Here is a 20,364-nt window from a genome sequence, read left to right as displayed (position 1 = left end):
CGCCCAAATTAACAGACCCCTCCCCCTCCCCCACCCCATACGGTTCCCGCCCATCCCCCACTTGTTCCGCTCCGCTCCTCCCCCTCTCCCCTGCGCACGAGCGGCCGCCGTCTCTGCGGCTGTTGGCGGTAAAGGTGGAACGAGTTTGAAATCCTGAGGCTGGTCGGAAGCGGCTGGAAAGGTATAACTTTACCCAGTCAGGAATAAAAGAGCTTTGTCCTGGTGACGGTGACCCTACCCCCCGGGATCGGCCGGCTGCTGATTGCTAATCCAGAATCTGCAGTCATTGTTTTTACCTCAGTTTGAAACCCTCCGTCCGCACGGTCTGGGGCCCTGTTTGACTCTGGAGACAGTCTCGGGCTATTAGACAGAGGCCAAATCGTGGATTAAACCCCATTCGGTGGGAGGAACGGGCAGCTCTTTGTTTGGGTAAAAGTTGTTTGTTGTTTGGTTCAGAGACAACATGTCAGGCCCTGTATAATAATCGGTTATTTATTTGGGTTCCATCCAGTCAGTGTAATCTGTCAATATTTGTATTTCTGAGGGAACTTTACAGCAACTTTCGTTCTCACGCGTGAATTTTTCCCATTATATTGGTGTTAATATCCATTTAGACGTGTAGATTGACTGTCAACAAAACTTACGTTTATATAGCACCTTTCACGACCACGAGCACCACCTTCCGCCCACTCCACCCCCAAGACTTCAGGAGCCAACGGAGTACTTTTAAAGCACAGTCATGTTATAATTTGGAAGTGCAGCACCCAATTTGATATAATGACCTCATATCTTTCCCATCTACCCGAGGGAGCAGATTTACTTCAATCTCATGTATCATTCAAATATTGTAATAACTATCTCTGACAGTGTTTTATGCCCTCAGTACTGCACTGGAATATCTGCCTTAATTTTTGTGATCCATTCCAAGTCTAGCACTTGAACTTAAAGATTTCTGATTTAGAGATTAAATTGCCACTACCTGAGCTGGTGCATGAAAATTGTTATTATGAAAATAACAAGTTTTTTCCCAGTATGAATAGAGAAATGTATAAGATGTATGCCTGTGTATGTTGATTATATGTGGTGTACTGTAAGACCGCGCTTGAAAGGTGTAGAAGCTACAACTTCAAGTAAACTACTTCAGGCATTTCCATGAAATGGCTGTAGTTAAATTCAGTCGAATCTGTCTCATCAACGTTTCTGTGTCTACCCTGTCAAGTCTCTTAAGATTCTTGCATATTTTAATCAGGTTGCCTCTCATTGTTCTATATTCCAACAAACCCAATCTAGTCATAAGGCAGTGCCCTCCATACCTAGTATTATCCTTGTGGACTTTCTATCTGACTATCATTGTTATTATAGATCCCCCAGTTCACAATTGAATCCAAAAGATGGTTACCATCCTTGCCACGTTTTAAACCAGTGACAAACTGGCTGTTCACTTTGGAATTTTACTTCTCCGTTGCATGAAACTGCTACCTCTGCTTTTGTTTTCAGAGTTGGTTTAGGATCCAACTCAAACGTTATTTTGCCGTGCATCGGTATTCAAGTTACACAGGTACAACTACGTTATTTAATTGTCACTCACTAATGCTAGAACTTGAAATCAACTGGCCAACACATGAAGAAATATATTTTTCAAATGCATCTTTTGAATATCCAAATTTCGATGAACAAAATCTATTAGTATACTGTTGATTTTATTATTCAAAAGAGAAATGCATGAAAATCCTCGGAAATATTTGAAGTTGTTTCAAAATTGAGAAACATCTCTTTCATAAGCTTTATGTTAAGCATATTTTGAAGTTATTTGCTAACAAAGAACATAAACAGTAGAGTTTACCCTAGACATCAAACAACTGTTATGATCCCAGCTGATGATGTTATTGGACAAATTAGATCACAGACTGAAATCTGGCTTGATAGATCAGTTTGTTTTGCTTCTGTTGAACAATGTTGCAGATTTGGTTTTAACAATAAAGTAAACTTATTTCACAATAAATTAAATTAAAAATAAATAAATCCAACTGTTTACATAAACACAAGTTCAAAGATTTTGAAACTTGAAATTTAATTTCATTAATTCAAAAACATTATTTGCACATCTTAAAAATGCCCCTTGTGCAGTTCTCCCTTTCAGTGAGTGGGATGTACATGACGCTCAGTTCCATTGCACCTTCCCCTTTCTCCATCTATCACCATTCAGGTAATCGACCTTCCTGTATTTATGATAAAAGTGACTAACCTCACGTTTATTCATGTTAAACTTCATCTGTATGTTTCAGGGACTATCGTTAAGGAGCAAAAAAATGGTAGAGTGATAACTTCAGAGCTTAAGATCTTGGCAGCATGGCCACCAGTGTTGGAATGATTAAAACTGGAATGTTCTAGAATCTAAATTAGAGGCGCAGAGAATTCTCAAAGGGCTAGAGCAGATTATAGGAGACACGGTTAACAGCAAATGTTAATGTTTTACTTCACTGAATGTTCAATATCTTTTCCCTTCCAGATACTGTTTGACCAGCTTTCCAGAATTATCAATTACTATTTCAAGATCCCAAGTTTCCTGATTTTTTGAATAGGGCAAAATATTTTTATCACAAAAATGTTATCAACTGTACAACAATTGGTTCAAAGTCTGTCTTTTTGAAATAGGTTTCACAACTGTAGTAGTTGTTGGTTTTCATGCTTTTTTATAGAACTTGTGGTTATTTACAGTTGTTTCAGTTCATGTCAAAACCCTGAAAACATTTTGTTTCAATTACCCATTCTCAACAAGTGAACACTGCAGTAATGAGTTGGTTTGAACATCTTGAAAGCTTTTTGCTTCTTTCTTTTGAGCAAATGTTCCTGTTTCCCCTCATACACATACATTTTAACTGGAAGGAGAACTTGAAGAAACGTGGACTTCATTTATGATAAAAATGAACAGTTAATATAAGCAAAAAGAACAGGAGTAGACTGCACAAATCATTGAGCCTGCTCTACCACTTAGTTTAATTAAAACTGAGCTTTTGTTTGACTCCACTTCCATTGGTTTCCTGACAGCCCAAAAATCTATCAAACCAAAACATATGAAGCATCCACAACCCTAGAGGATAGAAAATTTTAAAGATTCACAATGCTGGAGTGAAGAAGTCTGCTCATCTCAGCTCAAATGATTGTCACCTTATCCTGTGATTATACCCTTGTGTTTAAGGTTCTGTAGCTAGGGATAACAATTTCTGTGTCAATCCTGTTAAACTCCTTCAGAATCTGGTCTTTTTTTTTAAATTAAGATCACCTTTCCTCCATCTGTACTCTCTAGATTAACTAAATTTCCCAAGATTGGTCAACCCAGAAACAAATGTAGCTATTGTCAAGCAATATTACAACCTTGAGGTTCCAGTAAGTATTTTTCAAGTAGCTTATGACAGTTTTTGAGTGAATATTAACAATATAAAGTCACCATAGTCTTACCAGAGCAATAGGGCTGCATAGAGAGAGAAAATTGGAGATGGTTTAACCTGAGGGTCACCATGCCTCAGCTGGTGTAGGAATTAAACCCACACTGTTGGTGTCACTCTGCATCACAAACCAGCTAACCAACCAACTCCCACTAACAGAGTCTCTAACAGGAATCAATGTCACTCAATGATATTAAGATATTGCAGTTACAAAATTAACATTGTTTTACTTCAAAAAGTAATAAATTGATTTAAAGATACATGCACAAAGGATAGATTTCTATGTAGTGGCAACAACAACGTATTTGTAAAGCTCAGGAGTCCTTTATCTAATACTTTGGGACCAACTGGTTTTTGGATAAAGGATATTTTCAGTTTTCAAATACACTTACCATTATGGGTCTGGTTGGGTCCTTTGGAAAGATGTTCATTGTTTTCCCCAAAAGGTCATTTTTAGCAAGGTCATTGGGGACATTTAAGAGACTACAGGACATGCATATGGTCACAGAAATTTGAGGGTGCATACATGAGGATCAGTGGTCGGCACAACATCGTGAGCTGAAGGGCCTGTTCTGTGCTGTACTGTTCTATGTTCTATGTTCAAGGTCCAAACAGGCCTAGAAACTAAGTTTTTTTTTGAAGGGCCCAAACTCAGCATGTCTACAAGTCCATTCAGGTCTACTTTGAAAAGATCTTCAGGTTTAAAGTCGTCTTGATTTTCAGACTTGCGAATAAAGCACACTTGAACAGTGTAGCATGTTAAATGTAGTGAAATGTGATAAAGATCTTCACAGGACTGTTAACTAAACATAATGTGACACTGAGCTACATAAGGAGATATTAGGTCAGATGACCAAAAATTTGGTCAAAAAGAAAGGTTTAAAAAGGTTCCACTCACTTCTGCTCTGAAGCTCATCTCTTTTGTCTGCGTTTGGACCAATTTTGAGTAGCCTGGGCAAGACCCAAACTGAGTGTCTATGCGCTGGTTATTACTGAACCAGTGTCATTTGAAAGCACTGATAACAAACTTACTTCTACACTGGTGATGGTTAAGAGAAGATTAACGAGTCAGTAATTAGCGAAGTCAGATTGTTCCTGCTTTTTGTAAGTAGGCGATATGTGGACATTTTTTAACATTACTTCTTAAAATTCAGTGTTGTAGCCTTGCTGGAACAGCTTGATTAAAGGTGTATAGCCTTTACAGTATTCAGTTCCTACAGCTTTTTCTTGATATCACATGCATCAAATAGAATTGACTGAAGACTGGCATCTGTGACCCTGGGGATCTTAGGCAGAAGATGGATCATTAACTCAGCACTCCTGGCTGAAAAGTATTGAAAAATTTTCAGGCTTCTCTTTTGCTCAATGTTGTGGGCTTTGCAGTGAGGATGGAGTTATTTGTGAAGTTTCTCCTTCCTTTTTTTTAAATTATCCACCATAATTCACAGTTCGATCTGGCAGGGCTGCAGATATGTGTTGGTTGTGGGATCATTTACCTCAGTTTACTGGTTGGAGATTCAAGAACTAGCAGGTACAGTCTCAGAATTTGAGCGAGACTGTTCAGGAGAGTTGTCGGGAAGCACCTCTACACACATCTATGTGAAATTATCCACAAACAGCAATTGATTTTGGAACAGTTGTTAGTTTTAAATCTGAGATTTTTTTAAGTGAAGGTATTAATGGACATGGGCTAAAGGCAGGTAGGTATATGGAGTTTGACCAGCCATTAACTCATTAATTGGCAGAACAAACTCAAAGCGCTAAATGGTCTATTCCTCCTGTGTTCCTCTGTTATGCAGCTTTTGAATTTGCTATGCAAATAGTCCTGCACTATAGCTTCACCCAGGTTGACTAATCCCAGGTCAGAATCCCATTACCAAGTCACCCTTTATTTACATGTGCACAGTACCAGCGAGCTCAGAGCCAGTCCCTAGAGTCAGGAGACTGTGAAACTCCTGTTTATATCTGTCCACTAGTGCTCCCTAATTGGCCCAGGTTAAAAGCCCCAAATAGGGATTGCCTACTCAATGAGTTCCACCTAGCCAACCTTGTTGTAATCACTACATCCTCCTACACTCTTCATTGATCTGGTAATGGTAGAGTAGGGATCATGCTGGATCTTGAGGTTACAGATCATGGTTGACTATAACTCTGTTGCTGTTGATGGTCCAAAGTGCCTCTGTGATGCCCAGTTTTGAATTGCCACATCTATTTGATAGATATCCCATTTTACAGTCATAATGCCACACAACAAACGTGAGATGAGCCAAGACTTTGTACGCTTTGCAAGGGTTTGTATTACTGGCGTTCTAATCAAGGTTCTTTTAAGGCAGAATATTGAGTGCATCTCATGTTCCTGACATTAAGTTAAGGTTTTATGAGTGCTAGAAATGTTTATGCTGCTCCTGCTGCAAACTTGTGAATGTCTAGTGGTGTCCCCAGCAAGTGGAAGACAGCGCTATTCAAATGTTCATAGTTGTCCTAAAGATGTCAGAATGAAGACTGTATAAAGTTGGTTTTGAAGTGGTTCAGAAATATGCAGTAATATGCAGTGCTCCAAGTAGATTTCACAGCTAAAAAGAGCTACTTTAACAACATGTGATAATATAAACTTTATAACTTTAATAACTGTTCATGGATTGAAAGATTTAGCAAAGGTAATCTGATAGACACGGAAAGAAGCAGCAATAACTCTGTCTGGAATAAACTGTTCCTCAAGATGAAAGGCTGGAAAAGCACAGGGTCAGGCAGCATCCAAGGAGCAGGAGAATCGATGTTTCGGGCATGAGCCCTTCTTCAGGAATGGCCTGGATTCCTGAAGAAGGGCTCATGCCCGAAACGTCGATTCTCCTGCTCCTTGGATGCTGCCTGACCTGCTGTGCTTTTCCAGCAACACATTTTCAGCTCTAATCTCCAGCATCTGAAGTCCTCACTTTCTCCTCAAGATGAAAGGGGCAAGGAGAAACTGATATAAAGAAGTTAAAAGCAAAGTGTGAATTAACCATCTCTGGGAAGAAGGAATATTTAAATATCTGTTTCCTGAAGAGAGAGAAGATTACAGCTGCTTGATAAGTGGGCAATTAAGTCTGCCTGAAGAAGTAATGTTCTGAAGTAAAGGGGTTAATTGCAAGAAAAGCTATATTTTAAAGAGTTAGCTAACCTCAAATGTAATGAGGAACAGGGGAGCTACTTCTGATAAGAAGGCAGGCCACAGACATGAGGTCTTCAAAAGTGTAATAAGTGTTGGGAATGAAAGAATCTAATTATTTATCAATAATGTCACACGTAACCTTGAAAGAGAGAAAATTGTAACAGAATCCAAAAACAGAATTTTGAAGAACAACACTGCACAACGATCGAACCCTGGATACTTCCAGAGGCAGGTACTGGATTAGTGGTGCTGGAAGAGCACAGCAGTTCAGGCAGCATCCAACGAGCAGCGAAATTGACGTTTCAGGCAAAAGCCCTTCATGCTGCCTGAACTGCTGTGCTCTTCCAGCACCACTAATCCAGTATTTGGTTTTCAGCATCTGCAGTTATTGTTTTTACCTTACTTCTAAAGGCAGACCACTGTTAGTGGGCTTGTGGCCAAATTCGACCATTAATCAGGTAATAGCCAAGGTTGGGTTTGTGAGCCTTCGCTTGCTTACTTGAAGGGTCTTATTTTGTTTGCTACATGGAATAAAATGTAAGTAATTGTTTTTGTACTTGAGTCTGTGCAATTTCTTAATAAATAGTCAAATTAAAGGTAACTTGTTTGCTCATGATGTTGGCTGGCCAGCACTTATTGCCTGTCCTTAGTGTCCTTGAGAAGGTGGTGGTGAGCTGTCTTCTTGAACCACTCCATTCCATGTGCTGTAGGCTGACCCACAATGTCTTCCTGGAGGAAATTCCAGAATTTTGACCTACAGACTTGTAAAGGACAGTAATAAATTTCCAAGTCAGGATGGTGAGCTTCTTGGAAAAAGTATGCATGTGGTGCTGTTTCCAGTTATCTGCTGCACTTGTCCTTCTAGATGGAAGTGGTTGTGGGTTTGGAAGGTGCTATCTAAGGATCTCTGGTGAATTTCTGCAGTGCATCTTATAGATAACACACGCAGCTGCTACTGAGCATTGATGTTGGATCAATGTGGCACCAGGCAAGTGGGGAGTGCAACATCACACTCCTGACTTGAGCTTTTTAGATGGGGGACAGACTGTTGGGAATCAGGAGATGAATTATTTATCCAGGTATTCTTAGCCCCTGACCTATTCTTGAAGCACTGTGTTTGTGGCAAGTCCTGGTCAATGGTAACCTAAGGATGTTGATGGTGGGGCATTCAGTGATGGTCAAGAGGCAGTAGAATGCTTCCACTCACCTGGTCAGCCACATTTTTCTTTGTTCTTTTTTTTGTTTGTTTTGTTTCTTCATTTCTCTTTTATATTAAAGTTCACCTTTTCTTCTTTTCTGTGGCTGAGGTAGAGTACGATGGTTGCGGGGCCCTGTTGTGGCAGCGGCAGAGTGATGGATCCCGATGTCCATTCCTCATGGCCATAGTGGTCACAGCTTTATTGTCAGTGGGTCTGTTTCGTTCTTACTGGCCAGTGATGTAGCAGTTTGTGGGAGTTATAATGGTGGCAGCGTGGTGGTTCTGGATAGTTCCTCGTGGCAATGCCAGAAGTGGCAGTGGCTTCATCATCCCCCACTTGGTAAGTCTGGGCTATTCCTTGTTGCTGTGGCAGCTTTGCAGTGGCTTTGGTGTCTGTATCTGCAGTGGCTGCATGGTGGGTACTGTCCAGATATCCTTGCTTTAGCAACTTCAGGGGTGTCTTTGGCTGCATCCCGCAGCAATTCCATAAACCCAGATTGCCATGTGGGCACCAAGAGATGAACTTTGTCCTAACTTTGTTTCAATTATTTCTTTTTATAATTTCTGTAATTAAAATGGTACCGAATTATGGCAATGCATGCACATCTCACTGCATTTTCATAAATACGAGTAACAATAAATTGCTATTCTGTTCTTAGTGGTGATGTTATTGCCTGGCATTTATGTAGTGTGAATGTTACTTGCAACTTGTCATTCCATGCCTAGATATTGTCCAGATCTAGTTGCATTTGAACATGGACTGCTTCAATATCTGAGGAGTTGTGAATGGTGCTGAACCATTGTGAATGGTGAGATGTCCTAAGCCCAGCAAGTTTGTGGCTGATACTCATTGATTCCAATTTTGCTAGGGCTCCTTGATGCCACACTCTGTCAAATGCCTTCCTGTTGAAGACTGTTGTTCTGACCTCTCCTCTGGACTTCAGTTATTTTGTCCATGTTCAAACCAAGGTTATAATGAAGTCAGGAGCTGAGTGGTCCTAATGGAACCCAAATTGGGCATTAGTGAGCAGGATATTGCTCAGGAGGTGCTTTAATGATAATGGAGAATGGGCTGGTAATTGGCTGGGTTAGATTTGTCTTGCTCTTCTTGTACTTGTCCAAGCTCCTGAACTAGGAGATGCGGGTTTAAGTTTCACTTCAAATGTGTTGTAAGATGTCTGAACAAATTGAATAAAAGACATACGTAAACAAGGATTCTTGTGGTTCAGTCGTGGTGTCCTTTCCATTGAACCAAGAGACCTGGATTGAATTGATCAGTGCATTGAGTATAGGAGTTGGGAGGGTACGTGAATAAGAAGGGTTTAGAGGGATAGGGGCCAAGTGCTGGCAAATGGGACTAGATTAATTTAGGATACCTGGTCGGCATGTCTATGACTCTATGGTGTTGAGTACCACCTGTTCCAGAGTTGTGCAATAACATCTGAACGGGTTAATTAGAAAATATCCAGGAAAAATTCTTTACCATAATCAATGTAGTATCAGTTTCTCACAGTACAAATAGGACCATAATGTTCTTCTAGTAACCAGTTTGATTAGTTTTGTCAGACATCTGTCTTGGTTACAGTCATTAGCAGGTGTCATCCAAAATTTGCAATAAACTACTGAAGCTTTGTTCTGCTTGTTTTCTATTTAGCTCTGAGATTATAAACATTGCACAATCAGTAATTTTGCTCTTTATGTTCTGAATTTGTGGAAGGCAGAACTCCAAAATGGTATGTACTCAAATGCACCCATAATTCTATACTTTGAGCTCCCAAATACAATAAATACTGAAACTAACTAAAGGATCAGTCATTTGGCATCTTAAATTACAAATCTGATACTTTTTGTTTTAAAATGTTTCCTTAAGGTGAAGAGGTATAGTGATCAATCTAAACTCTGCCCAGAGACAAGCCCATGTGATGTGGTTGTTGTGGTAAAAGGCCCAGACCATGGCTACAAAATATCAAGTTTTAGTTTTGTATCTTGATACAAAAGAGGAGTAACTAGTTTTCTGGGTACAGTGATCCACAGGGCTGGACCAAAACAGTTATTTTCCTCTGATTTGCACAGCAATATCGTGTTGGATCAGCCACTAATAAGGATTCAGATATGAATTGGTTTCCTGCTTGAAAAGATGGGATTTGTGAAAATTTAAGGACAAAACAGTTGTTTGAGTGCCTTGCTGTTGGAATTTGTCTTTGGAGTTCTCAAAAAAATGAGTAGAGTGGCTTTCAGAGGACATTGGAAGACTCGCTGTGATGTTGCAGGCAGAAGTGTGGGACAAAATCATCAAGGCTACAAAATTATAGGGAGGGTGACATAACCTACAAACAAGCTATAATGTATTTGATGTGTAAGTTAACAGTGAAAATCTTAACAATCTAAACTGTGAATAGTGGTGATCTTCGCAACCAAGCTTTTTGAATTTAAAAGTTGATAGAACCTTGATTATATTAGTATTCAAACTTGCTATCTTTTTTGATAATGATATTTGATTGATATCTAAGAAAATGATGCACCATTACCAGAAATGCAGTAAAGTAGCCAACATAATTAGTTTAATACAGTAATCTAATACTATGTGGGCCTATTTAACATTAATTACTTGACCTGAGCTGCAACAAAATGAATCGAAGGACAATAACAAAAGATGGATTTTATGCTTTTTGAGTAAAGTTGGAGAAGTTAGAACACTTGTCCAGGATTTGAACCTGAAATTTAATTGAAATTTAACTGAAATTTGATATTTAATAGTTCAGCCAAGCTTTTTTTTAACAGCAAGTTTTGGTCAATTAAATGAGTAGTTACAGCCACAGAAGTATTGTAATGCTACTTTGATAATCCAAATTTTGCAACTGTAATGGTAGCAAAAAGTGATAACAAGGTTTGGCTGTCATCACACTGTAAAACCAATGAGCTCTGCTGTCTGTAGTGATCTACGTGATGTGCCTTTGAAGTCTTCCCAGTCTCTCAATTTCTGCTTGACAGCTTCTAGATTTCTGTAATAAATTTTATATTTGAAAAATACCATTTCTCTCTATGATTAAAAATACCATAAATTAAATGAGCTTGTAAAAGATTTTATAATAGCTACCATAACACATGTATATGTCCAAACATTTACTCTAATATTTAAAACAGTGATTGATAAGACCTGATTCTTGCACGCTAATTCTTACCAACATTGTGGCTGGTAGCTCTGTGATATCACTATCAATAGGCATGAGGGATCCCTCTCTGGCTAGTGCTAGAATCAAATGAATGTTAGGAAAGGTGAAATCCACAGACACAGCTAGCAAGGTATTCATGGACTGTAGCATGAGCATTATTTTGCCATTGTTTTCAAAATCCAAGTCTTGTTTAGTCTAATCAACTCCTAGTACATGAGCGTTTGAATCCATAATAACAAAGCAAATAAAGTAACAATTAATTGCTAAGGCGAACAGCTAGGAAAACCACATTTCACCCCAGTTTGTCTACCTGACAACCATAAAGTTTTCTTCATTGCAACTGGCTAAACAATATCTATACAACTTAAGCCAACACAACTGGAACCATTTGTAAACCGTTTGGAGAACAGAGCATCAAGTTCAGGTTACCTCTTTGATGGTCAGCTTCACGTGAATTCACAATTGAATGTGTTGACCTATAAGATTTTTACACAGTTGACCTATTTCTTTTCAGAAAATCTTCAAGGATATTTGAACCACAGAAGATGCCACACAGGTGCTTGGTGCAAGGGTATGAAAATGGCACAGTAAAGAATTGTTTCATTTCTGGCAAGACATTTTACTTGGATCTTCCAAATAATAAAAACTCAAAGTACCTGGAGGACATTTTAAAGAAATTGGGAGGGGTATGTACACTTGAAACTTCCCATTAACGCTGTTATTGCCTTTTTGAAATATTTTGACCAACTATATAAGAACATTCCAACTATCCTTAACAATTGCATTACAAATAAGAAATTGGTTTGATTGAAATTTAATAATTGCATGTCATACTGTTTCCGTGCAGTTTCACAGTAAGCTTTAGGTTAAATAGTTAATCAAGAAAGTTGCAAATAAAATGATATTTTCAAACTAGACTTGAAGAGACTTGAGCTCTTAAGAGATGCTGTGCATAAGTACACAAAATAAACCCAGAACAATTACAAATTAAGTTATGGAGGGTAGAACAAGAAGACACCGGTTCTAATCAATAGAAATTTAATACCAATGACAGCAAATATTTAAGATAGACTGATCCATGAAATGGGCTTCTAATCAAAGTAGTTTAAATTAATTTGATTCCACTATAATGAATGTTCTCTCCTGTTTATGTGGATGAGTTAAAGTGAATTGAAAGTCCTCCTTCATCCACGTCCAGCTTCTGATAACTGGGAGCAATAAGATTAAAAGTATAAATGACAGACAGGTCTGTTGATTTTTTTTTCTTTAAAATCAACCTGTTCAGTCATGTTATGACATACCCCTGGAGCAGGTGAGATTTCTGACATTCTGGCCCAGAGGTGAGGAGAGTACTCATTTGCCACTTGAGACCTTTGGACAGCCAACATTTTGATCCCTGGGTTGGACTTGAACCACCAACCTTTCAGTTAGTAGCCAAACATTGTAATCAATGGCCAGGCCAGGTGTCAGAACTCTTGGTGAGAGAGCACTTCAGTGATAATGATCACAGATCCCTGACCTTTACTGCAGTCATGGAGAGGGATAGGAGCAGACATTATGGGAAAGTATTCAATTGGGGGAGGGAATAGCACTTCTATTAAGCGCCAAAATTGGGAACAGATGTTCTCAGGAAAATGCATGACAGAAATATAGAGGTTGCTTGGGGAGCACTTGCTTATAGAGCTGGATAGGTTTGTCCCACTGAGGCAAAGAAGGAATGGTAGGGTGAAGGAACCTTGGCTGACAAGGGATGTAGAACATCTAGTCAAGAGGATGAAGGAAGCTTACTTAAGGTTGAGGAGGCAAGGATCAGACAGGATTTAAGAGGTAGCCAAGAAGGAACTGAAGATTGGACTTAGGAAAGCTAGAAGGGAGTGTGAAAAAGCTTTAGTGGGTAGTATTAAGGAAAATCCTAACGCATTCTACACTTATGTGAGTAGCAAGAGGATGACCATTGGGAGGGTAGGGTTGATCAGGGATAGTGGAGGGAACTTGTGCCTGGAGTCGGAAGTGGTAGGGTAGGTCTTTAATGAATAGTTTGCTTCAGTATTCAGTACTGAGAGGGGCCTTCCTCATTTGAGGACAGACTGAAACAGGCTGATATAATCGAATAGGTTGATGTTAAGAAAAATTTGAAAAACATAAGGATAGATGAGTCCCCTTGGCCAGCCAGGATAGTACCAAAGTTGCTACAGGAAGCAAGGGAAGAGATTGCCGTGCCATTGGCAGTGATCTTTGCGTCCTCACTGTCCACTAGAGTAATGCCAAATGATTGGAGGGTGGCAGATGTTATTCCCTTGTTTAAGAAAGGGAACAAGGATAATCCTGGAAATTACAGACCTGTCAGTCTTACATCAGTGGTTGGCAAACTTTTGGAGAGGGTTCTGAGAGACAGGATTTCTGATTACTTGGAAAACCATAGTTTGATGAGAGATAGCATGGCTTTGTGAGGGGCAGGTCATGCCTCACAAGCCTTATTGAAATCTTTTGATGTTAAAAATCACACAACATCAGGTTATAGTCCAACAGATTGATTTGGAGGCACTAGCGTTTGGAGTGCTTGTGCTTCCTTGTAAACCTGTTGGACTATAACCTGGTCTTGTGTGATGTTTTTTCTAAACTTTGTACACCCCAGTCCAACACCGGCGCCTCCAAATCATGAATTCTGTGAGGATATGACAAAACACATTGTTGAAGGTAGAGCAGTGGATGTGGTGGTCATGGATTTTAGCAAGGCATATGATAAGCTTCCCCATCATAGCCTCATTCAGAAAGTAAGGAGGCATAGGATACAGGGAAGCTTTGCTGTCTGGATACAGAATTGGCTGGCCCATCGAAGACAAACGGTGATAATAGATGGAAAGTATTTAGCCTGGATCTCGGTGACCAGTGGTGTTCCAAAGGGATCTGTTCTGGGATTTGTGATATTTATAAGTGATTTGGATGAGGAAGTGGAAGGTTGGCTTAGTAAGTTTGCCAATGGCAAGAAGGTTGGTGGAGTGGTGGATAGCATGGAGGGCAGTTATAGGTTGCAGCTGGACTTTGACAGGATGCAGTACTGGGCTGATAAGTGGCAGATGGAGTTCAACCTGGAAAAGTGTAAAGTGATTCATTTTGGAATGTCAAATTTGAATGCAGAATACAGGATTAAAGGCAGGATTCTTGGCAGTGTAGAGGAACAGAGGGATCTTGGGGTCCACGTCCATAGATTTCTCAAAGCTGCCATCCAAGTTGGTAGGGTTGTTAAGCCATATGGTGTGTTGGCTTTCATTAGCAGCGGGATTGAGTTTAAGAGCGCGAGATTGTGCTGCAGCTCTTTTAAAGCCCTGGTTAGACCACACTTGGAATATTGTGTTCAGTTCTGGTTGTCTCATTATAGGAAGGTTGTGGAAACTTTAGAGAAGGTGCAGAGAAGCATCACCAGGATGCTGCCTGGACTGGAGGGTATGGGGTGTACAAGATGATGAGGCATACATAAAGTGAATAATCAGATACTTTTTCCCAGGGCAGAAATGGCTATCACAAGGGGACATAACTTTAGTGATTGGAGGAAGGTATAGGGGAAATGTCAGAGGTAGGTTCTTTACACAGAGAATGGTGGGTGCATGGAATGCACTACTAGCAGTGGTAGTAGAGTTAGATACATTAGGGCTATTTAAGCAATTCTTGGATAGGAACATGGATGATAGTAAAATGTAGGGTGCGTCGGTTACTTTGATCGTAGAGTAGGATAAAAGGTCAGCACAACACCAAGGGCTTAAGAGCATGTACTGTTCTATGTTCTAATTGCACCTCATTGACCGCCATGGAGGGTAAGGTGAATTAATGCTTTTCCCAGAAACAAGGAAAAACGAGAGCTTTAAATGAATTCAGCAAGTCAGTGTTTAAAGAAAAATGTCAAATTCTGGATGTGTTTACTTTAATTGTGTGTAAAGTCATTAAGTTTTTAAGTTTTGAATTATATACAGAAGATATGGTGTATATAAAAATTATTGAAAGAATTTTAAAATTCTGTCTTAGGAATATCATTAATCTCATTGCTAAACTGAAAATTTAACAATCTAAGGCCTTCAAAAGAAAATGTGAAGGAAAAGATGGGTTTGGATTGGTCACTCCATCATTATGTTCTTGTATATAGAAGTAGAAGAATTAAGTTGTCAGAACTGAATTTTCATTCTAACCATTATTCTTCGAAGATTGTATAGGTTTGGATGTTTAAAATTGGGGATATTTGATGTTACAAAGAAATCTATACATAAAAATATTTAAGTATCTCTCAGGAGAGAACAGTCTACCATAACTGAACATATGATGTTTGAAAAATAATTTTAGGAACCCTTCAATGTCTCTTACTAAAATTATCTGTTGCAATTATAACAAATCTAGAAACAGAAGCTCTGAATTTTTTCACACTATTAACTCTGAATACTGCGGCTAGAAGACTTCCTTGAAAGCGAAGCTGGTTTGTCCGGCAAGTAGTTGAAATACAATTCAAAAAGTTGATAAGTTGGAAGTTGTTACCTGCCCTTTTAATTTTACTTGAATTATTGAAAATACTATTATGGGAGCTGCAATTTAACTCTGTCACATTGGAGTGGTAGGATTAGGAAGATAAGAACAGGTTTTTCAGATTTTCTGTTAATGTTGTGCAGTGACTTCCCATCAAATCTATCTGCAGACGTTAACTGATGCGATCCCAAATATAAAAGCCGTTTTTCTTCTCTTTTTTCCTAACAGTGCAGCATCGTCCATCACTGAGCTACCTATACTGAATCTAATAAGAGGGGGTTGTGGTGCAATATTTTTAAATCTTTCAATGAAAACGTATTCAAGGCAAATGTAAAGTTACTTATCTGGTGTTTATCGTGAGTTTTCTGGGATTTTATATTTAATGAGTAAAGTTTTCATTATGATTTTTCTGATTCACATTTTTTTCCTTTTAGTACTTTTCTTCTTTCTATTTCAGACAATAGAAAGTTTTCTCAGTAAAGAAGTGAGTTATGTGATTTCCAACAGCAGAGAGGCAAAGCTGCAGAATGCATCCGTCAATTTAGCACCTATTCCAAACAGAGAGCATATAAAAAACAATCCAGTTGGTACCCCTCAATCTGTCAGTCCCAGAGATAGCCAGATGGTAAGTGAGCAAACTAGAAATGGTACATTTTGCATATTTATGTTCTGTTGTACAAGGTGCTGAATGTAATTTGATGATGTCTCCTAAGCTGAGAGTTTTGTTTTAGATCCTCTTAGTGCTACTCAAAATAATTGACAATTCATTTTGGCTGAGTTTGTTGCTTAGGCAGCAAATTAGCTGATCGCATTTGAGATTAACTTCTGTGTTCTGTAGGAACTTAAATAATCAATGAGCAACGGTTTCTTGGGGGCTTTCACTCCTATAAAGATGAGGATGAGAAATTAAAATGGCCTTATTTGCCTAATGTTTGAGTCAGTGCCTTATCAACCTGGTATTGGAGTGGGTGCTTGGATGCATAGCACTCTTTACATTCAAGAGTGGGAACTCTGCCCGCCACTGGGAGTCGTTCCGTTAGTTTAAGAGAATCCCATATGCGGAGCATAGGAGTATGTTTGTCTCTGTGTATTTTAAGGGATGCTGTACAGTGAGGCATGGGTATCCTCAATCCCATGATGTTGCATTAGACCGAAACAAATGTGTTGAATTATAGCTGCACTTAATTTTCCTGGATCAATCAGTTCAACAGGGATAAGTCATTGAACTTGGGGGAACTTTGTAATTTGTGGTACTAACGAATGGGCTGCAAAGCCTTCAGGATCTTGACTATTACCTTTTTAAGTAAATAAAACCTGTGATGGTGGTGACTGGAGAGGCAGTGACACATGAAACGAAAAATTATTAACCTTGCAGAAATTAATTTGGTTTGTTATTAGCTTGCATAAACTGCTTCTGCCTGTAAGATTTCTCTTTCATTGTGACAAATAACACAAATGGGAATTTGAGATGGATCTGATTTTAGTTATTATTATAAATTAGGAATTATATTTAGAATCAAAATTTGAGTGAGAATGACAAGGACGTATGGTATCCTGAACTCTACATCTTAACTGCTTTCAATAACTGGGACTGAATAACTTTGTCTGCAGTGGTGTTATACAGTCATAGAGTCGTAGAGATGTGCAGCACGGAAACAGACCCTTCGGTCCAACCCGTCCATGCTGACCAGATATCCCAACCCAATCTCGTCCCGCCTGCCAGCACCCGGCCCATATCTCTCCAAACCCTTCCTATTCATATACTCATCCAAATGCCTCTTAAATGTTGCAATTGTACTAGCCTCCACTACTTCCTCTGGCAGCTCATTCCATACACCTACCACCCTCTGTGTGAAAATGTTGCCCCTTAGGTCTTATACCTTTTTCCCCTCTCACCCTAAACCTATGCCCTCTAGTTCTGGACTCCCTGACCCCAGGGAAAAGACTTTCTATTTATCCTATTCATGCCCCTCATAATTTTGTAAACCTCCATAAGGTCACCCCTCAGCTTCCGACACTCCAGGGAAAACAGCCCCACCCTGTTTAGCCTCTCCCTATAGCTCAATTTCTCTATTCCTGGCAATATCCTTGTAAATCTTTTTTGAACTCTTTCAAGTTTCACAACATCTTTCCAATAGGAAGGAGACCAGAATTGCACGCAATATTCCGACAGTGGCCTAACCAATGTCCTGTACAGCTGCAACATGACCTCCCAACTTCTGTACTCAATACTCTGACCAATAAACGAAAGCATACCAAACGCCGTCTTCACTATCCTATCTACCTGTGACTCCACTTTCAAGGAGCTATGAACCTGCACTCCAAGGACTCTTTGTTCAGCAACACTCTCTAAGACCTTACTATTAAATGTATACGTCCTGCTAAGATTTGCTTCAACCCCACCTTAGCTCATGGGTGCTAACATCTTACAGCTTAAAGCTTCCAGACGAAAGGGGTAGCCATGGGCACCCGCATGGGCCCCGGCTATGCCTGTTCCTTTGGCTACATAGCACAGTCCATCTTCCGTAGTTACACCGGCACCACTCCCCACCTCTTCCTCCGCTACATTGATGACTGCACCGGCACCACCTCGTGCTCCAGCAAGGGGGGTGAGCAGTTAATCAGCTTCACCAACACGTTCCACCCCGACATTAAATTCACCTGGACCATCTCTGAAACCTCCCTCCCCTTCCTGGACCCCTCCATCTCCATCAATGACAACCAACTTAACACTTGACATCTTTTACAAACCTACCGACTCCCACAGCTACCTGGATTACACCTCTTCCTGCCCTACCTCCTGCCAAAATGCTATCCCGTATTCCCAATTCCTCCGCCTCCGCCGTATCTGCTCCCAGGACGACCAGTTCCACCACAGAACACACCAGACGGCCGCCTCCTTTTAAAGACTAATTCCCTTCCCTTGTGGTTGAAGATGCCCTCTAACGCATCTCATCCACGTCCTGCACCTCTACCATCAAACCTCACCTCCAACTGCAACAAGGACATAGCCTCCCCGGACCTCGCCCTCCACCCTACCAACCTCTCCATAAGCCACGTCATCCGCCAACATTTCCGCCACCTCCAAACTGACCCCACCACCAGGGATATATTTCCGTCCCCACCCCTTTTCTGCTTTCCACAAAGACCATTCCCTCTGTGACTACCTGGTCACGTCTATGCCCCCAAAAATCCACTCTCCCCTCCTGGCACCTTCCCCTGCCACTGCAGGAATTGCAACACCTCCACACCTCCCCCCTCACCTCCATCCAAGGCCCCAAAGGAGCCTTCCATATCCATCAAAGTTTCACCTACACATTCACCAATGTTATTTATTGTATCCATCGCTCTGGATGTGGTCTCCTTTACATTGGAGAGACTGGACGCCTTCTTGCAGAGCGTTTTAGGTAACATCTCCGGGACACACGCACAAATCAACCCAACCACCCAGTGGCCGAACATTTCAACACCCCCTCCCACTCTGCCGAGGGCATGCAGGTCCTGGGCCACCTCCACTGCCACTCCCTCACCATCTGACGCCTGAAGGAAGAATGCCTCATCTTCCACCTCTGAACACTTGAACCCCAGGGCATTAATATGGACTTCACCAGTTTCCTCATTTCCCCTCTCCTCACCTTACCCCAGTTCCAATTTGCCAGCTCAGCACCATCTTCATGATCTGTCCTACCTGCCAATCTTCCTTCCCACCTATCTGCTCCACCCACCTCTCTGACCTATCACCTTCATCCCACTTCCATACGCCTATTGTACTCTTAGCTACCTTCTCCCCAGCTCCAACCTCCCTCCCATTTATCTCTCCATCCCAGAGCTCCCTGCCTCATTCCTCATGAAGGGTGTTTGCCCAAAACATCGATTTTCCTACTCCTTGGATGCTGCCTGATCTGCTTTTCCAGCACCACTCTAATCTAGACACCTAAATCTTCCCAGCCTATGATGTATATAATCCAACAAAGTTGTGTGCAGTTGTTACTATCGACTTCATTCTCTACCAACTGCATGAAAAGCTGAAGTCTTGGTAATTTAATAAAAATATATTGGTTCAAAGTCTTGAAAGTAATAGAAGATAAGTAAAAGGAAGTATGATAATTTCACACACTTGAAGTAGCCTGGAAGCATCTGCATTTCACTGCAACTCACAAAAATACTAGAATCTTCTGGCCCCTCTTGCTGCAATGACTTTACCACATTATGCTATAATGCGTCTGTGACAAGAAGTCAGGGAAACATTTCAGACCACTTTGTCAGCCACTTGCACCATGATGAGATCCTGGTACAAACACCAACTGCACTGTAAATTTTTGAATGTGTCTTTCCTCAAATGGAGTGTTGTCCAAGCCCATCCTTCTGCTACTTCAAGTTTGTACACGAACAATTTGCCAGATAGCTGATTAGCTACAGTTATTGTATGCCTCAAGATGTAGAGAACCAGTTACACTCAAATCAGAAAATATTCAAGTCATACCTTTATTGAGGTAGTTTGTCAAATATATTAAAGTTTATTTTTATTTTCCTACATTTGATCAAAGTAAGCAGGTGTTTTCAGCAGTTAAAAGTGAATACAATTAAAATTTACAGAGTTCTCCTTGAAATAATGCTAAAACTATGAAGCTGATTATAAAAGCATTTCAATTGTAATCTTCCACTTTCATCCCTGAACTCTCTTCTCTCAAAGGATAACGAAGCAAATGTTAAATTCCATGGGTAATATACTTCCCAGTCAGCTATTTGCAGGCTATTTGACTGCATAATTCATTTCCAGTTGAACTTGATCCTATTGATGTGCTGAAATTCTTCTTGATCTCTCTTTTTCCTCTCTACTCTCCCACCCACCTGACCCCCAATTGGCACAAGCAAATTTTCTTTAGG

The 20,364-nt window shown here is 40.2% G+C and overlaps 1 protein-coding gene across 3 annotated transcripts in view; it reads left to right on the top strand.

Annotated features, from left to right (window-relative positions):
* The first annotated feature begins 38 nt into the window (after positions 1 to 38).
* LOC140465875 (uncharacterized) overlaps positions 39 to 20,364 on the top strand; it is a 50,231-nt gene continuing 29,905 nt past the window's right edge. For 2 of the 3 annotated variants that reach the window (XM_072561760.1, XM_072561759.1), the window contains exons 1-3: positions 39 to 181; positions 11,483 to 11,654; positions 15,935 to 16,102. In XM_072561760.1, the coding sequence (XP_072417861.1) occupies positions 11,514 to 11,654; positions 15,935 to 16,102 (309 nt within the window). In that variant the 5' untranslated portion in view covers positions 39 to 181; positions 11,483 to 11,513. The remainder of the gene's footprint in view (positions 182 to 11,482; positions 11,655 to 15,934; positions 16,103 to 20,364) is intronic. The other variant, XM_072561761.1, reaches the window with a different exon arrangement.

Source organism: Chiloscyllium punctatum, chromosome 42, assembly GCF_047496795.1.
Source record: "Chiloscyllium punctatum isolate Juve2018m chromosome 42, sChiPun1.3, whole genome shotgun sequence".
NCBI lineage: Eukaryota > Metazoa > Chordata > Chondrichthyes > Orectolobiformes > Hemiscylliidae > Chiloscyllium > Chiloscyllium punctatum.
This window is presented reverse-complemented; position numbering and strand designations above follow the sequence as displayed.